Raw genomic sequence first — 24,380 nt, forward strand, 5'->3', positions numbered from 1 at the left:
CTGGAGTGGGAGAAACCTAGAACAGAGCAAGTATCAGAGTTTTCCCTGCCCCAGTTCAAGGTTCATCCACACATGGAGCGAAAGAAGGGAAAAGGCCCAGGCAGACTGTAGAGTAAAAAAGGAGTTTATATATTTATAAATGCCAAATAAATACCAGAGGCCACCCAACGCCCCCTCCCAGACAGGGCTGTCTCCCCCAACCCTAGGCTTCTAGGGTCTGAGACATCTTGGCCCCAAGCTACAGCCCAAGAGCAGCTGCCAGTCTGGGCTACCAGGGAACTGAGTGGGGATGATCCGTCCAGCCAAGATTCATTCCCCCTTTGTGAGGGGCCCCCATAGCCACAGGCCTGTGTCCCTGTATAGGGCCCTAGGGGGGCCAGACTCAGGGGGAGAAGGTGGTCATCTCGAGTGAGACCCGCTGCCACAGCTCCTTGGTCTGTTTGCTGCGCTTGAGGTTCTGCAGGATGTCGTTGAACTGCATCATGCCCATGGGGGTCAGGCAGAAGGCGCTGCGAGCACTCCGGATCGCATTCACAAAGTCGTCGTAGTCGGCGGGGGTCAGGTGAATCAAGCGGTGGTGGATGTACTGGAAGATGTGTGGAGGATAAGCCACTGAGCAGAGCCAGACCTCTCCGCCCTTGCAGACTGAGTGATCTCTTCCATGCCTGCCCAGGAAGGGTTCCACCCTGCACCATCCTTCTGGGTTGTCACCTGCATGTATGCCTGCTGGCAGCGCTGCACCAGTTGGTGGAAGGCCGGGGCCCGCAGGTGGTTGTGGGCATGAGCGGGGCTCAGCCGCTGCAGCGTCTCCATGACGATCTCCTGCAGCACAAACGGGCTCAGCACCCCCTTGGCTGCCCCCACACAGAACTGGTGCACGTAGTTCACTCCTGGGGGGCAGGGGGAGGGGCATGAGACGGGGGTGGCCACCTCTGCCCTAGGGACCCAACTTTGATCTCTCAGCTCTGGTCTGGGAGAGAGCCTCCCTCCGCCCCAGGAGCTGAGGTAACCCCCCGCCCCCCGCGCACGCACACATACCCGACCAAGGCCTCAACTCTGAGCAAGAGCTAGGAAGGAGGTCTGGGATAGGAAGGTTGGGGAAGCAGGTGGGGGCGGACAATGGTCCTGGGGAGGGGAGGTGTTACCCAGCTTTGCTGCCAGCCCCAGCAACCATTTGACATCATCAGTGTAGGGGGGGGAGCGGGAGAAGTTGTTGGGGTGATCGTTGTGTGCCCGGCGACCCAGCATCTCCAGTGCCAGCATTCCTGGGAGAAAGGGGTGGGCACGTGATGAGGGTGTATCCTTGTCACCCTCTACCTCCACCTGGGAATGCTCCCACAGTAAACAAGCTGAGAGCTCCGGGGAGGAGGGGTCACTGAAGAGCCTCTGGCTCTGCAAGTGTGGGGCACAGAAAGGGACCTCTTCTCACCAACACGGTAGGCCGCATGCAGGTGGTGGAGGCTGTGCGGGTTGACAGGCTGACTGTGCGCCTCCTCCTCAGGTGGTGGAAAACCCCCGCTCACCAGAGGGCTGGGCTGTGTGGTCAGGGCAGGCAGCGAGGCACCCTGGATGGCTGGAAACGTGGAAGCTGGATGGACACTGCTCACTGAGGGTGGGATGAAAGCCATGTGAGGAACTCAGAGCCCGAAGAGGGACAAAGAGGAACCCCTCCACACCTCCCCTGCCGAGTGTACCTCCCCTCCATTCACCTGTTCCCTGTCCCCACAACTCACAGGCCACACTGGTGGGCAGTGGGAGCCCTGGCTCTGTGTGGTAGGGATGTACTGTGATGGGTGCCATGGAAGGGACGGGGAAAGACACAGCAGTGGCAGCAAGTGAGGGGGGAGTCACCGAGTAAGGGTACTGAGCCCCTAGGAATGCAGGATGCACACCCTACAGGGAGGGAGAGGAAGAAAAGGAAGATACCAAAGTACATTAGGATGTAGTTTTTTCCCCTTCGTCCCACAACTGGGTATGCCTGCATTTCTTAGTCGGGCTGGGTCCTCCCTGACTCCTGCCACCCCACCAGGACTCCTCGACAGCCCTAATATTCTCCCAGAGCACCCCACTCCAACCCTCCATGAACTCCCCATGTTCTCCCACATGCCCATCCCCCCAGCAGAACATTGGTCTCACCTGTGGGTACGCAGAGCTGGGCACAGGGAAGACGGCAGGCCGGGGCATGTGAGGCATGGGGTGGGCGGGGTGAGCTGGGTGGGTGAGGTATTGAGGGCTGCAGGGCAGGTGGGGCTGTAGAGCAGTGTAGGGGTGCAGGCCAGGGGAATGACCATGCCCCAGTCCTGGACCCGGATATAAACTGGACCCCACCGAGATGACTGGCACCACTGTGGCTGCTGTCACTGCTGCTGCTGCCACAGTAACCGGCTCAGTCCCTGGGCCCCCCCTGCCCTCAGGCAGCCCCCGCCCAGCCTCCCCAGCTGCCTTGATCCCACTGGCATTACAGCTTGTAGCCCCTTCACGGGCTGTGGATGAGCCACCTGCTGTTTGCTCATATAGCCAGAACCACTGGTGAGCAACCTCAAACAACACTTCGGGGTATACGCCCCCACCCTTAGCCGCCTCTTCCACTGCCATGCAGGCCTTCTCCAACATCAGGTTATCCTGGAAGGGAGGAGCAAAGAGGTTATAAGGGGGAAGAGCTTTACTTAGGGACAGTTTTAGATGACATTCCAAAGTCTCCCTGGGTTGGCTGGTTCCCAGGGAGGCATCCGAGGTTAGGGCCAATGCTTAGAGTCAGTGTCAGAGCAGTGAATGCTCCACACAGGCACTGAGCAAATACTTGCTGACCAGTAATAGTCAAGACTCGGCTATAGTCCCAGTTCCAAATTAATTTAGCTACTCCCTCCCCACTAGGTCCCATCATCTCCCTGAGACCTTCCCTAAGTACTCCATCCTGGTGATCTTGGTTCCTTAACTACAAGCCACATTCTTTAACTGTAAAATAGGAATAATCCTATCTTCAGAGTTGTAAGGTGCAGGAAGTAATGGCTGTGAAAGCACGTTGTTATGTCCAGTGTCACCATGAGAGAACTAACTGGATAGCTGGTGAACTCCAGGATGTGGGAGTCAAGAGCTGGGCCAGCAGCTTTCCCCATGCCCAACCTCCCTGCCCAGATGTCCCCAAATGGCCTGTAGAAATACCTGCTCCTTGCACTGCACCAGGGCCCGCTGGATCTCATTGGGGTTCAACGCATGGGCATGAGGCAGACAGCTTAGGGCTAGCTCCGCTGCTGCCCTCACCATATTGGAGTCTCGTGCCCGTGATGCCCTGTCAGCCAGGGATGCAACCTCAGGGGGCGTCAGGTGCCCATCCCAGCATTCTACCAGTATAGTTAGGGCTGCACTGCCAATCTCCATTGCCTGGCCTTCAGGGGAAGGAGAGAAAAGCAGAATGGGGTTAGCACAGGCACCACTGGGGAACGGGAATGGTGTCTTTCCTATCAGATCAGTAACCCCATCAGGATGAGGCTCTATCTCCATCAATTAATCTTCCCATACCCAAATCAAGATATTGGATTTACCTGTAATCCAGGAAACGTGGGAAGAATAGGTACGTGAGAGCCAGTTGGGAGAAACAAAGTTGTGCAGGCCAAGGGCATAGAGCCCAATCTCGAAGGCGCAAAGGTGCAGGTTTCGGTGAGGACCCTGGTGGCCCCCTGAGGAAGATGGATGTGTGAAAATGGAAGTGCTGCTGTTGCCCCCTGCCTTGATCAGCACCGTCTTCGCCAGCTCGAAGTAGAAGTGTGCAGCTGCCTCTGACGGCTGATTGGGTACATGGGGGGCATGACTCTCAGGACGGCGGCCCTTGTACCTGAAGGGGCAATGCGGTAGGGACGGGGATTGGGGTTTCTCTGAAATGGGTGTCCAGGTAGGTTGGAAGAGACCGGGTAAGTGAGGATGTGGGGGCGGCATGGGGGGAGCAAAAGTTGGATTACACTAGGGATGTGGGGATGTGGCTCTGAGGGTGGGCCAGATCAAAAGAGAGGGGTATTTCTTCCCACTGACCTGCCAACCTCAACTGTCTTCGCCCGGGCCCCTCCACTGGCACTGGCCCGGCGACTTCCACTGGATGACGAGGAGCCAAGGGAGTCCGAGGAAGAGCTGCTGATGCTGTCACTGTCCTGTCCTCGACCCCAGGAGGTAGGGGCCCAGCCCCCTCGAAGTGGCCTCCTGCTTAAGGTTGGGGAGCTATCCGATGTTGTTTCAGGGGCACTGCTGTCAATGCTGGCCATGCCTAACCCCACAAGACAAGTCAGTCTCAGAAGTCAGAAGTTCCAGAAGTCAGACTCCAACCTACAGAGATCTCCTTCCCTCCATGTCATCCCATGGGTTGTCATACCTGTGTGCTTCTTCTTAGGCCGCCCTGGTGAGCCCCAGCCCCGTCCATTGTAGCCTCCACGACTGCCAAGTGCCAGGCGGCTGGGAACCTTCCCCTCTGGCCTTGGGGTCAAAGCTGCCTCAGATGGGAGACCCTCACAGGGGGAATGTGGGGAACTCTCTATTTAGGGAAAATAGGACACTGGGATGAGCCCGGGAAAGGGGACCCCAACATGGCTCCATACCATTCATCCCCCCTGCCCAGTGCCCCCACCTCACCAGGCACATTCTTCTCTGTGAAGCCCTCAGTGGGACCTGGCCCAGCCCCTGCCACACTCCCTGGCTGAGCAGGCCCTGCAGAGCCTGAGGTCAGCGGCTGCAGGGCCCCTGGGGCAGATGGGCCCCCATGTTTTGAAGGAGACCTCTGGCTGGCTGTGGCTGGGCGGCTAGATGAGTAGAACGAACTCAGTGTCTGTGGTTTATGTGTCTGGCTCTCTCGGTCCAAGAGTTTGTCTAAGATCTGGAAGACAGAGAGGCAGTGACAGGATGCCCTTAGTCTCCTGACTTCTGTTACTTTCCTTTCTCCTTCAAGCAGCTTAATACTTCCTCCTCAGGAAGGCTTCCCCAGTTCTAACCACAGGAGAACCTCCTGGAAGATAGGGGCTGGCTTACATATCTTGGTATCCTCTGTCTGAGTACATTGATATTCAATAAATATTGAAATGAATGAATGAGTGAGTGACTTTATGCCCTCTGCTTCTCTTCTTCCACCCCCTGCCCAAGCACTCCTGTAAAGAACCATTGGTCTCTGGTGCTCTTTATGAGCTGTTCCCAAGATTCCCTAGTTATCTCCTACTCCTACAGGTAGAAGAGCCCTCTTCTCATCATACTGGAAACCCTGAGAAAGGTGGTGAAATTTGCTCTCTTTGCCTGTCAAAATCCCAGTACCTCAATCCCTTACCTTTTTGAGTTTGGCCTGGTCATCCTTGTAAGTGATCATCAGTGCCAATGCCAGGTCACCCTTCTCCCGACGTGTGCCTTCACACAGCAGGGGATGCTCCGCCTCACTAACTGTTGTCTTCATGCCTGTGAGAAAGAGGGGTTCAGCGGGTTGAGAATGGCCATAACTCCCAAGACAGCAAAGGTAAACAGGCCAGGCTCCCCAGCCACTAGAATGTGAGGTAAGGAGTTCTCCGGGTCCAACCCACATTCCCTACGGAAGGGCCTCATTGCCCAGCACATCCAGCCTACGCTCTGGTCTGCTTTTTAAGACCTTCATAATTTGGCTCACTCTACTGTCCCAGCATATCCATCACTTCAGAGAGGTTGGGCTCCTCACTTTCATGAAGATTTGACTGCCCCTGTGTTCTGTCCCCCTACCTAGACCTTAACTGATCTTTTAACCCATATTCCCAACTGTATCCCTTTCCTAAGGCCCCCTGAGAGTTCTGTTTTGCTGTCCTTATAGCACCCAGCACCCACAGCACACGTTTTTGCCCTGAATTCTTAACTGTCCTGGAGGCATGACTTGGCACTAACATGTCATCCTGGCCTTCCCCTTACTATAGAGCCTCTTCAGAACAGGCACCATGTCTCATGCCCTTCAAGGCCTGGGCCAGGCTTAGCTCACAGATGTGCTCAAGACACTGACAGACTCACCCAAGGCAGCAACTGCTGCTTCAAATCCCAGCTCTTCATCCCCAGGCATCTCGTTGTTCCAGTTACGACTTGGAGGTCGGGAACCCGTGGGAGAAACCACTGGATAAAAGTTGAGGTAAGTTAGGCAGAGAGAAGCAGCATGGAAAAGAATGAAAGGGAAGGAACCCAAGATGCTCATCATTCCAGATCTTTCCATGAAACTGCCTGATGGGAAAGGCAGTTCCCCTTAAAGGCAGTTCTAAGCCTTGAGGCTCTTGGTTTCTCCTTTGAGAAAGCTACCCCTGCCCCAGATCCCCACCTGCTGTAGAGTCAGGCATCCTACCTGGAGTACAGAGAACATCAAAGATGAAACTGGCCAACATGAGAGGCAAAACAGGCCGATAGTCACAGAGTGTCCCCTCCCGAAGCTCCTCTGCCCGGCACCGCATGGTACTCATCTCACTTGGACCCAGAGGAATCTTCTTGAGCAGGGTGGCCACCTCAGACTCCTGGTATGCCAGTTTCACCTGAGGGCACAGGGAGGGGCTCAGACCTCTAATACATCGACAGAGATTAAGGTGAGAGGCTCTGAGGAAACTGCAGTACGAGGTCTAGATAGCACCTCTGACCTCCAAGGCCTTGGTAGAAGCTGGGGGCCGCTGTAGCTCCAAGGCAAACATGCCCACTCGGAAGGCCAAGTTATGGTGCTCTGGGCGCTCACTTAGCACTGTTAACAGGAAGGCCGCCTTTGTCAGGGTGTTGGTAGCCACCCACGTCTGACGGCTTGTAGACACCTTGTTCTTCTTGCCCTAAAGAGGGAAACACAAGGAGGCAGGCAGATGAGTCTGACTCACCTTGGCAGGGGGAGGAGACTCTCACCTGGGGTGGGGCATGGGAGAGGAAGAGGGGTAAGTGAAGAGGAAGGGGGAAGGGGTCTCTCTCACCTTGGCAGGGGGCGGCTCTACCTTGAGGTCAGGTGGGTTGGCTAGCAGGTCTTGGGCAAGCTCTACAGTGAGGCGAGAGGCCTCATTGCTGTAGCCATGAGCATGCAAGGCCTCAGCACAGGCAAATAATACCTGGAAAGAGGACACGGGCACCAGACATGTTGAGGCCCCAATGCTTCCAAGAAGCAGAACACCATACTCACTCATGCAGCAAACATCCCATGAGCACGTGCTATATGGTGGGCCCTATTCTAGTCCTGGGTACATCATAGGGACTCAGTCTGGTTAGAGAAATAGAAATAGACACATAAACACACAGACCAGTGTGAAGCTGGCTACTACTGGGAAAGGTCCAGAATGGAGTAGATGGGTAGGACACCTCGCTGGAACTTGGGGCAACGAGGCAGTCTCAGGAAGACTTTCTACAGACAGTGATCTCTAAGATCTCTGAGATCTGAAGGAGGAACAGGAGCTAACCAGGTAAGATGAGGGAAGAACATTCCCAACAATCCATGCAAAAGTAAGAGAGAGCACGACACGCTACGGGAAATGCTCAGCAGAGAGTAGTGTAAGGGGCACGGTGGCTAGACAAGGCTGGAGAAGCAGGCAAAGATCAGAACAAGTGAAGCCTCATAGGTGAGGCCAAGGACCTTCACTTTTATCCTAAGGGCAATGAAAACCACTGAAGAGTTTCAGCAGCGGAGTGGCACCATCACACCTTCCAGGGAAATCAATTTGGAGGCAGTGAAGGGAACAGACTGCAGGCAGTGAGGCCCGTTAGGAGTCTGCTACAGGATTCTAACAGTCACGCAATGGTCCTGTCACTCCTAACTCAAGGCAGATGGCCCCTCTCCCAGCTATGGCTATGGAGCACCCTCAGAGTCTCCCCCAAGTCCCCTCACCTCCATGCGGCTCTCCTGTTCCAGTGGCTTCAGCCCGGCAAACAGGTCGTGCTCCTCCCCAGCCCCGCCCTCAGCCTTCTCTTCCTCGCCCCCAGCCCCGTCCTGGGCATTCAGATAATATGCCTGGTAGTCATCATCCTCCTCTCCAACTGCAGGGGCTGCCTCTTTGGTTTTAGGGAGCCCATTGCCACTCTCATCTGTGGAAGGGAGGTCATCCTGGGTACAGATCTCCCTGGGCAGTAGGCCAGGGGGGCCCACAGAGGCTGTGGGAGGCTCAGGCCCTTCTGAGAAGTACACGCCACCATCTTCTTCAAAAGTATCTGGAGGTTCAGGAAGGAAGGTAGAAGGGCCTCGGGAGCCACCAGGGTGAGGGCAGGGTGGTGGACTCTCAGGGAATCCACCGAAGGTGCTGGCCTCTGCGCCCAGGGCAAGGCTGCTGTCATCCAGGCTCATCTCAGCCAGATCTGGCTCCAAGGAGCTGTCCTCACTGCTCAGCCGTCGCTTGTTCCCACTGCCTGCTGAGCCCTTGCCCCCATTGCCAGCCCCACCCAATACTTTGGCTTTGCCCCCACCTGGACCCATCTTATGCAGAGCTTTTTCTCCCCCCTCAGCCGAGAGGCGGCGGGGACCCCTCTGTGATGAGGGGACCCCCTCACCCAATCCCTTGCGCTTGGCCCCAGGCTCCTTGGGCCGCACAGCTGGCTCGGCGGGGAGAGGGCGGGGCCGCTCCCGGGATTCCTCCAGGCCCCCAGATCGGGAGGCACCTGGCCGAGGGGGCAGGGCTCGGGCCCAGCACAGGGCCAGCTTCCGGTCAGTGGCACTGTAGGTAACACCGGGAAGTGGGTAGGCCTCTTCCCAGTTGAAGTAGCAGGCTTCCACTGCTGGCCGGAAGCCAGGGAAGAGGCGCTCCAGGATCTTCTTGTGCTGTCCCCACTTCACGTTCTCAATCACCTTCAGCTGCCACTGGCGCAGCTGCACACACAGCTCCCGGCGGCTGTGGGAACAAAGCAGGGGGCAGGTCGCTGGGGGGCTCTGCTCTACACCAAGGAGGGAGGGGAGGGCAAGGCATGCCCCAAAGAGGGGCACAGGGAAGGAGACAGGGAAGCACACCTTGAGTTGGCCTCACAGACATCACCCTAATACTCAGGGATCTTGGAAAGTAGGTGCTATTCAGGGGAGGGAAGGAGAAACCCTCCCAGGAAAAAGACACATAAATCACCAGTAACCCTACCACTCAGCACCTCCCATTTCCCTAGGAATAGAAAAAGGGTACGTCTGTATGTGCACATGGAGATGGGGGCTCGTGCTGTGGTGAGACTAGAGGGAGACTCACCGCTGGGGGCTGAGTGCAGGGTCCAGCACAGCCAGCCTCCACAGAGTGACCATCTCGTCACACATGCTGGCACACGCGTGGGCCGCCACCTCTGACTGCCCGTTGCTACGGCCCGTGTGCCCACTGGCGCTGCTGTGTGAGGCTGAGGTGCGCACGCTGTACCACCAACCTGTTATCTGGAAACAAAGAGGGCTCTGAGATACGCCTAACAGCTTCAAGAAAGACAGAGCAGCCCTCCTCAGTGTCCCTGTCAGCAAGAGGGGAAAAAGGCTAAGTAAGGAAGGGAGAGAATCAACCACCACGGGGCTACCCAACCAAATCTGGGCGATTACCTGTTCGTAAGAGAGGCACTGGTCAGTGAGGATCTCCAACAAGGGGGCAGCGTTGCTGTCCCTCCGCTTGAACATCTCCCGCACGATGCTGAGCAAGTTCCAGACACCCTCTGGCTCTCGGCCCCTCAGAGGGCGCAGCAGACATGCCCATTCTGCAGCAGCCGGAGGCTCCGTGGAAGACAGATACATGGAGTTCACGTCACTGGGAAAGTCACAGAGCGGAAAATGACGACCCTAAGATGGGGCTGAATAAAGCAGGTGAAAGAGCAACAGGACTTTGACACAAAAGGGGTCCTGACCCAAAATACAGAGTACAGGGGAAATAGTGTGTCCGGACAAAAATTCTTCATCTCTCTCTGCCTCAGTCTGCTGATCACTCAAAGGAAGAAAACTAACTCCTGCTCTACCTAAGGACAAACCCCTCTGTGACTATAAAATATCATCATCCACTGGTTTCACTAGTGACATCTCCTGTGTGCCAGGCCCTGGACCAGTGCAGGGACTACAAAGTGGAAGATGCAGGCATTAACAGAACCAAGGATCTGTCAACAACCTGAGGCACACTCCCCCCTCCACCACAGACACCGTACGTGGAGGCCTCGTTTACCTGAAGACCACAGGAGAGGGGCCGCAGAACTTGTGTAGCGTCTTCTTGATGTTGTCAGTGAGTGTTGACTCATCCAAATACCAAGTACTCTGGTCGGAGGCCGAGGGCCCTGCTGTGGGGTCTGGGGGTGACAGGCAGGCAGTCACCTAGAGATGGGGCTCAGGTCCACCTTCAGTAAGCGGCACCCTGAACTCCCAGCTTGCTCTCCTGCTGCCCTTCCTTCTCACCACACTCACCTGGGGCTCCACACACTGTATTGATGGCTGTTGACTGGGAGGAGAGGAGTTCATCCAGGAGACGCTGGGCTGTGGGGAGGATCTGAGGGGGAAAGGGACACAAAGGTGTAAGTCACCCAAGGAGGCCTAGGCCTAACAGGAAGGCTGATTCGCTGCCCTGGAGCTAGCTGGAGGAGGGCGTGCCAACTTCACTCACCTGTTGAGGCAGCTCACTGATGAGGTACTGAGCAAACTTCTGCAGCTGGTCCCTCTGTAGCCGCGACAAGGACTCTGACACTGGGGCCCGGAGGCAGACTGCAGAAGCCTGAAGGGAACAGCAAGAGAAATGCAACGATCTGAGAAAAGGCCTGCTGACACTGGAGCCAGGGATAGGGAGGCAGGTAGGGGAGGCGAGGGGGCTCACAATGCAGCCAGGCATGCAGCAGAGGAGGGGGGTGGAGCGGAGGATAGGGCCAGGATAAATTGGGAGGGCCTCACGTTGTGGATGCGGAAGAGACAGAGTGCCACGACATGGGTGCACCATTTGGCCCCAGCCCCACAGGTGCAGCTGCAGGAAGTGACCCGGCAGCGGTCAAACATCACAGCCACGTTGTAGGCCCCTTTGGGGGGGACCATCTGAGGTGGCACCACTGTAGCACTCAGGTGGAACCCTGGGGAGAAACATGGGTATGGCCAGGGAGAGCTGCCAAGACAAAGGTCTCTGCCTTTGACTTTGGCCCTGGAGTTATTCAGACAACCTGCTCCATCTTCTTACAGTAGTTCCTTAATTCCTAACACAGGGGACGGGAGGAGCAGGAAGCACCACAGGGTGTGATGAGACCCTTACCTATCTGTAGGGGATCCTTCACAGCTCTCATGCGGAACAGCTGATCCCCTCGCTGGAACTCATCTGCACTGCCGTTGGCCAGGCAGGAATATAGTCTGGGAGGGAAGAAGAGGACGCAGCCACAATGCAGCAAATAACCTTCTATAGAGCCTGTCAGAGACCACAATGCTCTGGGCACTCTCTCCCCAGTGTCACTCCCTCTTGGGGACAATCCCAGACACTTCCTCCTCCCCCTGTCATCTCTTACCACAGCCCCAAATACAGTATCTCCTTTGTTCTGTGGGAATCCCAGCACACAGTGTGGAATATCAGGACCCTACTCCCCACCGTCAGTCCTGGAGCCTCACCGAATATCCTCTTCATTCTCAGGGAAGCTCCAAAAAGCAATTCGGAGCTGTAGCTGCTCGGGTACTGGCGGGTAAACTTTCTCCACCACTTCAAATGGGATGTGAAATGCCACCTGCTTTGCTGACAACTCCACCAATGGGATCACCAGTCCATCTTTGGAAACAAAGGTTGAGGTGAGCAGAAAGATAAGGGGAAATGAAAAGGGCCATGATTACTTGGCATCAATGCCAGTGCCATTCTTGAGTCCCACCTTCACCAAGAAAGAAAGGGGAGATCTGGGTGAAAAACCAAGGACTCTCCTGTCGGGGTACACTCACCCTTAAGATTCCGACTGGGGAAGGGTAGCTAAACAATCCCCAGGCCACACTGTTACCTAAGGTCTAGAATAGAAGATACCAGGGATATCACAGAAACTCCAGGTCAAACAGGTATATCCCAAGATCCTAGCAAGTAACAAGTCTCACCTGGCTTGGCAATTAATTTCCCATATACTTGGCACTTCAGATTTGTATTATGTTGTTAATATCTCTCCCCTAGCATTCTCTTCTCTAATTGCTTTTTTTGTTTGTTTACCATCCCTTTTTCTCCAGATGACTCCATGCCTCTATCTAAGGAGGGAAGATAAGCCAGAGCCCTGAAGAGTTAAAAGAAGTATCTCCAGAAGCACCTTACATTGGCACACCTGAACCATGGCTTCCCACAACAGAAGCCTTGGGGTCAGGGGAGAGGATAGGTTATCCCAAGGAAACCTAGCTGCTGCTCCTGGGATCACCTGGAGTAGAATGGAGTTACCACTCAAAGTTTCCCACACTGTTTTAATCAAAAAGCCATGAAACAGACTGCATATTTCACCAAATTGCGAGTCAGATTAAAAGACAGATTAGAAAATTATGGAGCTGAAAGGGACCTTCCCCCTGCCCCCAAAAAAGTTAATCTCTTTATTTTACAAGTGAGAAATTGTGGGGGTAGGGGGTAGGCATTGTGGGGAAATGACATGGTTTCCAGATTTCAACCTGTTCAGGAAGATACCCGTATGTTAAAAGTCACCAAAATCTTCAGTTACTTCCCTTAAACTGAGAGAGCTCTAAACTCCAAGATTATCTACACATGCAAATATGAAAGAAGTAAAAAGGCCATAGAAAGAAGTAAAAAGGCCATAGAAAACTCACAGGGAAACCGCCTAAGGGTGTATGTGTGTGTGTGTGTACACGTACATACGTACGTACACAGGGCATATGCTCTCTCTCCAAAATTGAATACTATCACTCTTAAATGATGACATAAATCAGTTTCTCTCTGCAGGGCAATCTGGAAAACAGGACCCTTAAAAAATGGCCAGAGTAGAATCACAAATTAAACCCCTCAACTTCCCATAAAGCCCAGGACAAAAACTGCCCTGAGGAAGGCAGGGAAATAACACGGTGAGTCCTGAGCCTATGGGGCTTCTCTTTATTATCACTCTCCTCTCCCTCCTCTTTAATAAAAGCAAAATTCTTCACAGCACTAATCAGCTAATCCACTGAAAGACCCGAGGATGAAAGAAACTCAAGTGAGAAGCTGGATGAGTGTTTCATGAGACTCCAGGGACAAGTACCCATACTCTTCCCCAGGCTCCAGATGATAGAAATCTAAGGCTCTAATACAGTAGCCCCAGCCTTGGCTTCTCACAGATGTTCAATATGGCCAGGAACCAAGCTTCTGATCTAAATCTAAATCTATGTGACATCTCCTCTCATAGGGCCACTTCACCTCCACTTTCCTCTGGCTAGAATCCCTTTTTGGTGCAACTGGCATCAGAGATTATCACCTTGAATCAAGAAGCTCCCAATGCTTGCAACGGGGTGACACACCTCAAGTGTTCACGTCTTCACAATCCGACCCCTACCCACATTCTCTTCCATTTTCTGGCCTGCCTCAGGCTGAACTCGGTAAGTATTCCCCAAGTCAGAGTGGGAATTTTTCTCCTCTATCCCAACTCTAAGGCAAATGAACGACAAGAGATCAGTTTTCTGTCGCTAATCCTATCCAACCCAGGATTTCCCAGCCATCACACCAACACACACACATACACACCAGTGCGGAGAAACCAGCCCCAAGAAGACCGGAAAAGCGAGTCTTGAAGTCTGTTCTAAGCTTGGGACAGCTCCTGGTCCGGGGCAGCCCCGGAGCAGGGACAGCTCTCGAGCAAGGCCGAAGCAGGGCCTGCCTGCTCCCCTCCCCCCAGCTCACCCTCACCTCGCATTCTGGTACCGCCACTGCCACCTCCGCCACCGCCGCCAGTGGGGGAATTGGGCCCCGCTGACTGTTTGCGCCATCCCCGCCAGTTCTGGCAGAGGCTCTCGGCCTCGGAGATGAAGGAACAGAGCGAATCCTCCTCAAAGCGGTCCGAATCCTCGAAAGAGAAGCGCTCTCCGTCCTCCCACTCCGCGAACATCAGCTCCATGGGGCCCGCACCTCCCGGGGCCGGGTCCCCCCCCGCGGATCCGCGGCCCGGGCCGCCGGCCGGGGGCTGAGGGGAGGCCCGGGGCCTGAGAGGCGAGCCGGGGCTGGGGGTGGCCGGGGCGCTCAGGGCTGCCGTGCCGGGCGAGGAGCTCAGGTCTGAAAGAGATACGGGACGGGACCTCGCCCAAGTACGAAGTGTGAACGGGAATCGTGGCCAGTCTCCGAGACTCCGGGCCCGGACGAAGCGCTCGGCAACCGGGGCCTCTCGGCGGCTGCGGCGCCGCCTCCCCCATCAGCTGATCTGAACTTCCGGCCGCGCCGGCCACCACCACTTCCGCCCTCGCGCGCTGGGGAACCGGTCCCGGTAGGCGCGGATATAAGGGGTCGGCTTGTTTAACTGCTATATTTCCTGCTTTTTTCTCGAGCCTAGCCCTAGATACCATAAGAGGAATGCAACCAACACAAGTAGACGAAATGACTACAGATCCCAACATAACTCGGCGTCCATAATGTCCTCAAGGGATAAACAGCCGCTACGCATGCCGGGAATCGTAGGCTGTCAAGAGACAAACGTAGGAACCATTGGGTGGAGTTACTGTCCTAACTCCGGATAGGCCCCGGGGCCGCGTTACCTCCTGGGAACTGTAGTCCAGAAGCCTGCATTCCAGGAGACTTTTTATAGGGTCTAATTGGCAAAACATCGGTTAAAGGAGGCATTTGATTTCAGGAGATGGTTGTACTGTTTGTCAGTGGGGCCTTTTAGTCTAGGATTTCTTGGCCTTTTTTTGTGCCATGGGCCGTTTAGCAGCCTGATGAAACCCCTGGACCCTTTTCTCAGATTGTTTATAAATAAACAAAATAATTACAAAGGAAACCGATTATGTTGAAATACAATGATAAAATACTAATAAAACAAATTTGCAACAAAGTAGTACTTCTTTATTTTCAAATGAAATAAGATCCCAGTAGCAAGTGTAATAACTACTAAACTTTGAAGACAGTGATGAGTATAAGTGACGAGACATCTGTAATGAACCATTATATAAAAAAAATTGTGATTTCATATAGGTGTTGCTAATAATACTGGGGTTTGTTTCCACAGTCCTAACTGAAATGTTCGATTACAGTTGTAGTTTAAATTTTTTTCCCATACATGTTCACAGACCTCTTACTGGGAGTTTCCATTGACAGAAAGTAGGCTAGTCCAAAGCATCTAAGCACTGAGCTTCTTCTTAACAGTGAACAGCCTCAGCCTGCAGAACCAGGCAAGTGCCCGGTATTCCACCAGTGGGGTATGAGGGAGAGGTAGCTGTGGGGTGGTCAAGGAGGCAAGACTTCTTTATCTCAATAATTATCCCCCTGGAGCTTTAAAATGCCCACATATCCCTTTGTCCATTTAATGCTCTAAAGTACGTAGAAAAGGTTGAGTTATGCCTGAAAGGGCACACATAAAATGCTAAACAACTGTTTCTAATATAAGGGGGTCACAAAAGTAAATACCTTCAGCAAATAGGTAGGTAACTTGATGAGAAAGGTAAATAGGTGATACAGAAAGATAACTGCCAATTACATCTTAGTCTCACTATTTGGAAGAGTCCTGTGGCCAGGTCCCTGGGGAGTGGAGACAAATGATAAGCAGCTCTATTTGAGAAGAGTTTATTTCCATGTGGGATTAAGAAACTAGGGTTGCCAGATCTTTTGATTTTTTTTTTAAGAAAAACTAAAAAGTGGATTTTTATGACATTTTTCCTATTTTTAAATGTGGGCAGCTATTTTAAAAACTATTTAACTGTGTAGGCCAAATAAAATACATCTGCATCACCTTCAAGTCACCAGTTTGTGAACTTCCAATTATTCTGGCAGCTCCTTGTACTGGCTATGGACAAAACACATAGTCACTAAATACTTACAGATGATGGCAAGAAACTATATAGAGTTTTTTGTTTTTTGTTTTTAACATCCTTTAGTGCATTCAAAAGCAAGAGCACTAAACGGTATAAAGGACTTCAAATGCAGAACAAAAGTTTCTATCCAGCTCCTGGTGCAAACCAGGGAGCAAAGACCTTTCAGAGTGTAGGGTGGATACAGGGTTGAACTATGGAGAGCACCTAATCCACAACAAAAGGCCAAGTTCTCGTCAGAGGATTTTATTTCGATATAAAGATATCGAATAATGATTCCAAAGGGGGGGAAAAAGTTTGCCTCCTTCTACTCTTCAAAGAGAGCACAACAGTGCAAATATCTCTAAAACGCCTCTGCATAGTTCTCAGAAGCTACAGTCCAGTCACTGAAAATCCTTCTTCATTTTTCAGCTGACATGAGATATGTTAGGAAACCTATGTAACAACTTATTCAATTTCTTGGGAGGTAAACTCCTCAACTCTCCCAGGCTCTCCTGGATTGATCTCATCTTTCGGGCTGCCTGAAAACACAGAACAAAAATTAAAATGACAGCTCTAAAATTGGCTCTGACCGAAGCTAACAGTTCTCACAACACCCCAAATCACAGTAAGTTATTAACCAGCCTGGAGATCTGTGTTATCTTCCCAGTCCCCTTTCAACAAAAAGGTTTGAGACCTACGAATGACTGTATGATCTGAAACTACCATGCCAGCTGGCAATTAAGTCTAGGCTGGAAACCATACAACCTGCCTATCCTTCACTATCTTTAATCCTACTTCAGACAATAGTATCTATTTAAAACTTACAAAGTGATTTTCCCACCCATTTCTTCATTTCATACTAAAAATTCTGTAAGGTGGATATTAACATTAACCTCGTTTTGCATCTGGTAAAGCTAAAAGCAGTGAAACAAATCGCTCAAGATCACAATGCCATCAAAACCGTAACCTTTCCCACTTTGGCGTGGGTCAAGTAGCTTCTAAAACTTTCCTCCCCCTTTCAGAATGAGGACTTTCTTATTACCTAGCAAGAGGCAAAAAGAATCATTACTGTATGACCCCATTCTCCTCCCAAGAGGATACCCCAAGAACTTTCTATCACCTCAGCCCTCGAAGCACAATCGAAGAAGTCCTGGATCTCTTTTCTGCATGCTTCGTCGCGGAATTCATTCTGCTTCCAGCAAGCCATCATTACCGACATCTCCGTGATACAGGTAGCCTCTGGAAGGGCAGAACGGGAGGCCCTCAGTCACAAGGAGATCCTTAACCTTCTAATCCTCCCACCCAGCAGTCCCCTGCACTCCTCCGGCTTCCTCTCTGGGGCCTCCACGGCTCCGACTGCTCACCGCCTTTCTCCCGGCGCCGTTCCCCGACATGGTTAGCTAGGACGAGGGGCTTCTTGGGCTTCAGTATAGGCTTCCGTGGGTTTCCAAACCGTGCTAGACGACCCCGCAAGCTGGGCGTCGCCATTGCTCACCGAGCTCCCGGCAGGCTCTGCGGCGCCGTGCGTGACGCTGCGTGACCCCTACGAGCTCGATGAGGCTCAGCGCGCTACTCCGAGAAAGCTCGGCGGCCCCTCCCGCCCCAGCATGCACCTCTTTTTTTTTTTTTTTTTTTTTTTTTTTTTTCCGGCATCGTTGCCCTCATACCGTGTTCGGACGTCGGCGGGTGCAGACACCTGTGCAAGTTAGGAGGATTGTTGGGAGTCATACGCTGACCTGGGTAACTCTTTTGGGAGCTCCGGGCCTTGAAGTCTTGGGGCAGTTACTGACCGGGGACACCCAGGAAAGAGCCACGATAGATGGACACTGGTTTCGGGTGAGCTGGTTGGATTAGATAGTGATTGACATAGTCACGGGCAGGGGATGGGAGCTAATCAAAATATGAGACTTTAAGATGCTAAGTTGGGAATGATTTTAGTAAACCTTCAAGAGCTGTTTAAGCACTTCTGAATTCATCATCGTTTTACTTAATTCCCTCCCCAATCCTCTGAAGGTACTTAGTATTATTCCAATTTATAGACTCGGCCCTTCAGTTGTGATGCCTAGCTTTAATCCAAACTCTGTTCTAAGTGACTTTTAGTTGTTGACAAAACCCACACCAAAGATGTACCACTGATTCTAAAGGCATTTACACACAAGCTCCAAGAAATGTTTGGGGTAATGTAAGGACAACTTGGACAAGCTTGTAGTTCCTAAGATGACTGCTTCGGAGGAGCAATATTTATTTGGTTGTGTAAATTTGGTGTGCTAAAATCATTTATCACAAATGTTCGGGATCTTCCCATGGATCTCTGCATGACTAGTTCCTTTTCTTGTTGAGTCTCATTTCATGTCAGACAGGACTTCCCTGACTTACATCCAAACCACCATCAACCTGTTATTTTCTTAATAGCACCTATCACAGTCTGGATTATCTTGTTCACTTATTGTTTGTTTATGGCCTTATACCCAACACCCATTTAAAATGTAAGCACCATGAAAGAAGGGGCTTTGTCTTGTTCAGTGCTGAATCCCCAGTGCCTAGAGTAGTGCCAATAAATACATGTTAAATGAACAATGTTTGAAATATTTTTGCAAGTCTCTAACTTTACTACATTCACCGTGGAAATAAAACCAAGCAGAAGACGTGGTTTAAGAAGAAGCCATTTATTACACAAAATGAAACCTGAAATAATAGAAAATAGCAACACTTGGGAATAATAAAGGCATCAGCCCCATGCTCCATCCCCTACTCCAACACCACAAATAAAGCTGATTGCTATCAGACACTTCTACCACCAATAACCCCAAGCCCGCTGCTGTAAACAGAGCAGGCTGGGCCCCAAACCAGAGAAAATTCACATTGCTTGCTTTCTCCATAGAGAGAGTGAAGCCTTTAGTTGGATAACCATATGTCTATTCCTGGTTCTCCTTTCCCTTGTGGTGCCCAGTTTGTCCTGTTTTTTTTTTTTTTGTAAATACTTTTATGGTAATAGGAATAAAGGAGAAAGTCTGGGAAGCACTGACCACAAAGCAGGCATGAGTCTCCCAACCACAGTCATTCATGAACAACTGGCCCACTTTGTACATAAAAGCGTTCAAGTAATGCCAGTGTGAACTAGTATAATTAGACAGGAAATGTAAGGATGATTCTACACCTTGCATAACTATCACTTACCCTTTTTATTGCACATAATGAAATTTGACTCCTAACTTTAGTTTGCACTTGGGTAATATGTATTTTGCACTATATGTATATCAGTATCTGCATTTAAACAGATTGCAAGCTTGAAATCTGAGTCCTGGATTGGGCTTTTTTTCTAAGAGTCACTGCTATATCAAATTTTAACATAAATATTTTTGAAGGTCTGTCTTTCCCTCTTGTTCTTTTCTGCAAAAGTCCAAACTGGTTAAGCAAACTTTCCATGTTGTTATGAGGGCATTTTTTATTAAAATGAAAAAAGAACCACCCTGGCAGTGAAACCCAGCCTAAATTATAGCTTTCCCTGGCCATATCTTTAGATGTCACAATAAGTGTGGGACCCTAGTTGTTGAAGTATCTATAAATATATATATGAAGCACCCCATATATAAAATAAAATATTTATTGTGAAGTCTGTTGCAGAATTTCCATTTTGGAGGATATTATATAGTTTCATGTTAGCCTAAAATTGTAAATTCTCCATAGATCTTCACCCAATTCAAAGCAGGTATGATTATTTTTTAAAATAAACACTTGATGTTGGTTTTGATGTTAAATAAAGAGTTAGATTTCTTAAAGTTAAAAACAAACTGGTACATCACACACAGAACAGCTCAGCAGTCTGCTCAAAATATTAAAAACAAAACCTTACAGAAGGATAAGGCTCAACTGTACATAATCTGCAATAAGGTCATAATATTCATCTTCCTCTTCAGTCTTTACAACTGTATGGTTATCAATTAATGTGTGTGTGTATATATATATACGTAAATACACACACACTAATTTAAACCAGACATTGATAAGCTATGGAACTTCTCTAGTGATAATTTATTAATACATTACAACCAGGGTAGTTCTAAGAGCCAAGGTATTCTTTCTTGCTCCACTGTCCCAGAAAAAGCAAATGGTTCCCCTGCCCATTAAGCTGTATGTTTAAACCACAGCAATAGAAGGGATTGGCTACATCCCCAGATCTAACAGCTTGTACTTAGCTAAGCCACTTGGGGTGGCTTAACTTCTCTTGCCTCGCCTCTCATTCCCCTTGAGCTTAGGGCGTTGGGTGGACTCCATCAAAATGCAATGTCAGTACTATAAAGTTGTGCAGAAGGACATCAGTAATAGAATGAATGAAGTTGGAATATTTATCCCACTTAAAGTGGAAAGTGCCACAGAATATTATGAGATAATTACTAGAGCTATACTGCTGGGCTTTTTTCCCACTATAATTTTCATGATTTCTGGGAGGAAATGGGACTTGTGTAGCATATAAAAATAATAAAATACAAGAGTTCATTGGGTAGACAGAAGAGAACAGAGACCTCTAACAATCTGCACTTTGATTCACATTGGACTATTTTAACATTTCAAAATCTTTATAGCTTTGTCTGACATTTCCAGCCTTAGTCTTCACCCTAGCCGAAAATGGAGCAGGACAATTCATTAAACTGACGTGACTTTCATTAGCCACTTAATCTTTCTATTCATGAGGTGAGAAGGAATTCCCAATATGCCCTAGATAAGAAACATACCAGCAGTAAGAAAAGTTGTCAAATTTATAGCCACTTTAATACAGTGGAGAGTGAATGTGGGAATGGTGGCAAGGCTGCTCCATCTCCATCAGGAATTGTGAAAAACCAGGAAAGAAAAAGCCATTTTAAAATAAAAAGGTTGACATGAAAGGCAAAATAAAGGATATATATATAAAAAAAAAAAACACAACTCCAGAGAACCAGAATATAACCCACCAGTTTTGCTTCACCACCAACATAATAGTTTATAAAGCAAGAGATAAGGAAAAGAGATAGGAAAGGTACTGAATGATGAGTGGTTTAAAGAATAGCATAGAAGTTTTAAGACCCTAAACCTGGCCCATCTTACCTCACTCACAGCCAAATGCTAAGGTGTTGTCCCAATCATGACTGAGGATGAAATAGTTAGAAAAATAAACAATTCTTTAAAAATTCTGCTGATCAGCACCTTGAATCAGATGAGTGTTTCAGGCTTCTAGTTCCCACTAAACCAAGAACTGAGATGCCTCCATCACTCCTTCAGGAGAGGCCCTATTACCATAGGCTCAGATCTTGGCTACACATCATTACAATAACATGTCAGTGGATGTAACTGCTATTTCTTGAATTCATGGTAAGACAGTGTTCCTCACGGGTTTGTGCAGCAGATACCCTTCATGTCCCATGGTAAGATAAGGACTTCCATCTCCTTAGTTCTATCAAGTTCTTGCAAGAGTAATTAGAGATTCTGGTTCCTTTTCATGAAGATCTCGGTTAGGTAATCCCAAAATTTCCCCTGCAGTGTCTCATTGTTGTGGATCATGGCAGTAAGAGCTTCCCCCTGGTCCAGACCTTGCCAATAATCTTGCAGCCACATCTCCTTCCAGCTGAAACATCAAATAGGGGATGGATTATTGAATGTGAGCACAGCTATGAGTCCTGCCTTTCTCTGAATGGCCAAAGAAATCTTAAGCAGATACAGTGGTCTCTGGTTAGGGCAGGGATCTGCTTTGAAAGGAAGGAAATGTGAAGTAAATCCAGTACTAGCCCAAGTGACAGGCAGTGAGCCACAAACACAAATTTATCACACAAACCCACCCCAGCGAGTTACAGTTCCTCACTTGCCTGCTCCTGGTCCCCAGATGTGGAGGGAATTCAGAGGCAGGGAGGTCAGGAGCCAAGCTATGGATACAGTAATCTCCCTAAGGCAGGCAAGGGAGCAGATTTAGATGGTTACCATTTATGTTACCAACTATTTCAATAATCAAAATGAAGGTGCAGTAGTATCCAGTGTCTAGATAATACATAACTTGAATGTTTCTTAGTTTTTTAGTGTATTGCATTTTTCCTCTGATAAATCATAATATTATATTCAGCACAAACTAGATACAATTACCTGATGCAAATCACTAGATACAATTTACCTCCAGTCCCAGGGCCAAACTGTGCCAGCCCTCTGCTGCCATCCACAGTCCGCAGTGATCTCTGCAGGTCATTCTAGCAGCCTCTCTTCTCCAGGCTAATAACCTTTCACCTCTGCACTAGCAAGTGTGGTTTACTGCAAGTGACTTCAACATTTTCCCACCCCACCTCCCATGCTTCCTTGTTTCCCAAAGCCACTACCTACTGCAGTAGCCTTCTCACTTCCTTTCCAATCCACACTGCCCACCACTGTTAATCATCTTTTGAAAGTATTCCCTCTATTCTGGGACGAACATATAATTTGTCATCCAAATCTGGGTACTTTCAAGAGTGATTGGTGGTGTTAATAATTATGCCAGGTTAACAGATATAAACCCTGACTAATGCAGACAAACCTCCCTCAAAATACTCACCTCTGTTTCTCATTCCCATCCCCACAATCTTGAAGGTACTCAATAAATAGCTGAGTTGATTTTCAGGCCAGTCCAGTTCCTGAGCCCGATTATTCAGGCTACGGACAGCCTGGCACAACTTTGTCTCTCCCTCATTGCTTCCCTGAACAGACCCTCTGTTCTGGTTGAATCACTATTGCAAACATTGTCCACAAGAGCTCATTTTATATGGTGTTGCCCTGAATTATCTCTCACATCTTCTACTGAGCTTTTTCAGTTTGTCTTATCTCCTCAACTAGACTCTTGACACCTTAAGAGTGAAGTGATCCCGTGTCACAATTTCCTTGTACACGTTGTACATCCTCTCAGTGCTAGTTTATTGTCCACAGGAAGCATGTAAGTAAATCATTTGATTTGCCAGCCGCAGGCACCCTTACCTGTCATTCTCAGGAATCTCTTCCACACTGCCAAAGCCAGGTGTGGGCATTGGGCAGTCCATGTGTGAGGGCTTGGCAATATGAGGCTCGGGGATAGGGATGTCCCCAGGAGAGGCTGCGTGGGCCTTCTCTGCAGCCAGCCGAGCCAGCTCGTGGTCACAGACGAAACACTCGAATCCATTAAGGTAGTTAGGCAGTAAAGGATCATTCACTCCCCACTCCCGCTTTTTGAGACTATCCAGAAGGAACTGGTTGGTGATGCCCCCAGGCTGCTTGTATGCCAGGTATTTCATATATTCCTCATCATTTTTGTCCAGAAAGTCAATAAACTCTGCCAGCTTCTGCGGCGACTCAAAGTCATCAATGAGGATGATGGAGTGATTGTTGGGAATCCAGTCCCTCACAGAGGGAGAGCCGCGGTACACGGGCACAGCACCGAGATGCATGGGGCGCCACAGTTTTTCCGTCATGTAGTCGTCACAGATGGCATTTTCGAGGGCCAAATGGAACTTATAGCGGGACAAGAAGACCAAGAGCTCTGGATCCTCGGTGGTGGCTGTGGCTGTGTCCTGTAACCGCGGAGTGGGCAGCTCCCGATTTTGCAGGCATTTCCCATATGAGTCCACCTGCGTGGGGTAGAGTACGGCAGTCAAGAGGGTACGGCACGTTGGCCTGGACACCAGCGGTCCCGGCTTCCCGGCTTCAGCCCGGTGCGCCACCCACCCCTCCCCACCAGGTCCCGTCCTCACCCACCGGGATGTAGCGCATGAGCTCGCGCACGTAGCGGTCCCGGTCCGCAGGCACGTCGCAATGGGACTGCAGATACAGCAGGGGCGCGTAGCCGCGGCGGCGCCACTCTGCGCGCTCCTGGAGCGGAGGCGCCGCGCGGCGCAGATAAGCGGTCCCGGGCAGCCACTGCAGCGGCAGCGGGTAGTCAGAGTGACGGCTGAAGGTGGCCGTGAGATTGAAGAGGCGGATGCCCGGACCGTGGCTCAGCAAGAAGTTGTTGAGGGGCGACTCCTCGTGCAGGAGCGCCCAGCTCTGGTGCGCCAGGCGCGGCAGTGGCGCCTCAGACGCGCGGAAGTCGGTGCCGTAGAAGAGCAGAGCTCGCGTTCGTGAGTCTCCCCGCATCCGTCGGTCCCGGGACGCTAGGCACGCGCCGCGCGCGCACTCAATGCGCTCCGAGTCGCCCGGGAAGTGAGGAAACAGTCCTGGGCTCCACCACAGCAGCACCGGCAAGTCCACCGACTCCTCCCTCCCTGGCCGCGGGGTCCCCGGACTGCGCGCCACCCCCACTGCGCCCAGCGGCGAGGGAGGCCGGAAAACCGCGCCATCCCACGGCTCTGCCCACGCCGTCTCCCCGCCGGTCTCCCCCTCTGCCACTGGCCCTGAGCTGCTGGCCGCACAGACACTAAGCACTTGCAAGGCGGCAAGCACAGCCCCCGTGCGGCCGGCCCCCATGTCCACTCCGGCGGCCGACGCCCCTCAGCACCAGTCCCCGCCTGGCGTTGAGTAGCGACGGTAAGAAGTCCTACGCCACAGGGGCAAGTGGCGCATGCGCAGCCGGCCACTTCCCGGGAGCCGCTAG

The 24,380-nt window shown here is 50.9% G+C and overlaps 3 protein-coding genes across 7 annotated transcripts; all 3 read right to left on the reverse strand.

Annotated features, from left to right (window-relative positions):
• Positions 1 to 108: 108 nt before the first annotated feature.
• Positions 109 to 14,453, reverse strand: ZSWIM8 (zinc finger SWIM-type containing 8). Of its 4 annotated transcripts, none has more exons than XM_031461081.2 (26): positions 13,740 to 14,453; positions 11,504 to 11,657; positions 11,157 to 11,251; positions 10,808 to 10,980; positions 10,527 to 10,634; positions 10,331 to 10,412; positions 10,095 to 10,215; positions 9,488 to 9,689; positions 9,156 to 9,331; positions 7,823 to 8,816; positions 6,921 to 7,052; positions 6,606 to 6,785; positions 6,320 to 6,503; positions 5,998 to 6,096; positions 5,300 to 5,424; positions 4,618 to 4,858; positions 4,361 to 4,519; positions 4,027 to 4,255; positions 3,543 to 3,832; positions 3,163 to 3,386; positions 2,137 to 2,622; positions 1,710 to 1,893; positions 1,430 to 1,606; positions 1,146 to 1,265; positions 712 to 822; positions 109 to 586 (listed from the first exon to the last, which is right to left on the reverse strand). In XM_031461081.2, the coding sequence occupies exons 1-26, from the start codon at positions 13,945 to 13,947 to the stop codon at positions 126 to 128; spliced, it is 5,715 nt and encodes a 1,904-aa protein (XP_031316941.1). In that variant the 5' UTR covers positions 13,948 to 14,453; the 3' UTR covers positions 109 to 125. The 4 variants fall into 4 exon arrangements, with proteins under 4 accessions (XP_031316941.1, XP_010982448.1, XP_031316942.1 ...); XM_010984146.3 differs by having other exon boundaries at positions 712 to 890; positions 13,740 to 14,452; XM_031461082.2 differs by having other exon boundaries at positions 1,734 to 1,893; positions 13,740 to 14,451.
• A 441-nt stretch (positions 14,454 to 14,894) lies between these two features.
• Positions 14,895 to 17,358, reverse strand: CHCHD1 (coiled-coil-helix-coiled-coil-helix domain containing 1). Of its 2 annotated transcripts, none has more exons than XM_010984148.3 (3): positions 17,194 to 17,358; positions 16,931 to 17,068; positions 14,895 to 15,255 (listed from the first exon to the last, which is right to left on the reverse strand). In XM_010984148.3, exons 1-3 carry the CDS (start codon positions 17,315 to 17,317, stop codon positions 15,179 to 15,181), a joined length of 339 nt encoding a protein of 112 aa, XP_010982450.1. In that variant the 5' UTR covers positions 17,318 to 17,358; the 3' UTR covers positions 14,895 to 15,178. The 2 variants fall into 2 exon arrangements, with proteins under 2 accessions (XP_010982450.1, XP_010982449.1); XM_010984147.3 differs by lacking the exon at positions 14,895 to 15,255 and adding an exon at positions 16,078 to 16,368 and having other exon boundaries at positions 16,950 to 17,068.
• Positions 17,359 to 18,479: 1,121 nt separating this feature from the next.
• On the reverse strand, positions 18,480 to 24,344 carry FUT11 (fucosyltransferase 11). Its single transcript, XM_010984149.3, has 3 exons — positions 23,546 to 24,344; positions 22,793 to 23,418; positions 18,480 to 21,428 (listed from the first exon to the last, which is right to left on the reverse strand). The coding sequence occupies exons 1-3, from the start codon at positions 24,251 to 24,253 to the stop codon at positions 21,281 to 21,283; spliced, it is 1,482 nt and encodes a 493-aa protein (XP_010982451.1). The 5' UTR covers positions 24,254 to 24,344; the 3' UTR covers positions 18,480 to 21,280.
• Positions 24,345 to 24,380: the final 36 nt, after the last annotated feature.

Source organism: Camelus dromedarius, chromosome 8, assembly GCF_036321535.1.
Source record: "Camelus dromedarius isolate mCamDro1 chromosome 8, mCamDro1.pat, whole genome shotgun sequence".
NCBI lineage: Eukaryota > Metazoa > Chordata > Mammalia > Artiodactyla > Camelidae > Camelus > Camelus dromedarius.